Source organism: Charadrius vociferus, unplaced genomic scaffold, assembly GCF_000708025.1.
Source record: "Charadrius vociferus isolate BGI_N301 unplaced genomic scaffold, ASM70802v2 scaffold758, whole genome shotgun sequence".
NCBI lineage: Eukaryota > Metazoa > Chordata > Aves > Charadriiformes > Charadriidae > Charadrius > Charadrius vociferus.
In genome coordinates this window covers 58,615-59,126 of record NW_009649934.1, presented here as the reverse complement: position 1 = coordinate 59,126, position 512 = coordinate 58,615, and the positions used below count along the sequence as shown (strand labels likewise).

General features: G+C 61.9%; 2 protein-coding genes across 2 annotated transcripts in view; one reads left to right on the top strand and one right to left on the bottom strand.

Annotated features, from left to right (window-relative positions):
* The window catches only part of ABHD14A (abhydrolase domain containing 14A), a gene marked incomplete at its 3' end in the record, with an annotated part of 3,650 nt that extends 3,628 nt beyond the window's left edge, over positions 1-22 (bottom strand). The window contains exon 1 of the mRNA XM_009891271.1: positions 15-22. Within this exon, the coding sequence (XP_009889573.1) occupies positions 15-22 (8 nt within the window). The remainder of the gene's footprint in view (positions 1-14) is intronic.
* Positions 23-69: 47 nt separating this feature from the next.
* The window catches only part of ABHD14B (abhydrolase domain containing 14B), a 786-nt gene continuing 343 nt past the window's right edge, over positions 70-512 (top strand). Inside the window, exon 1 of the mRNA XM_009891270.1 lies at positions 70-339. Within this exon, the coding sequence (XP_009889572.1) occupies positions 70-339 (270 nt within the window). The remainder of the gene's footprint in view (positions 340-512) is intronic.

Below are 512 nucleotides of genomic sequence, written 5' to 3'. Positions count from 1 at the left end.
GCCGGGATGGCAACCCCGGCATCCTGCTGTGCCAGCTTCTCCCTGTCGCAAGGCAGCGGAGAGTGTGACATGGCAACTTCTGTCTCCTATGGCTCAGGGCTGGGGCGCTCGAAGGATGCTGTGGCCCCAGCACCCGTGGGCCAGCCAGCGCCGGGGACTTTCCTGAAGGCGGTTTCGGAGGCTCTGTGCCTGGGTCCAGCTGTGGTGATCAGCCCATCGCTCAGCGGCATGTACTCCCTGCCCTTCCTCTTGCAGCACAACCACCTGCTCAAGGCGTATGTGCCTGTGGCACCCATCTGCACCGAGAAATTCACGGCAGAGCAGTACGCCCAGATCAAAGTACGGCCTGGAGGGAGATTGAGGGAGGTCGGGGAACTGGGAGAGGATGGTGAGGAGGGGACCCTCGCACCAGGGTTGGGCAGGGGAAAGACCAAACAGGCCAGAAACCCCAGTGCTGCTGGAAAAGGGGAATGTGATGGTGAAGAGACATGAGCGTAGGGTAGCAGGAGGGA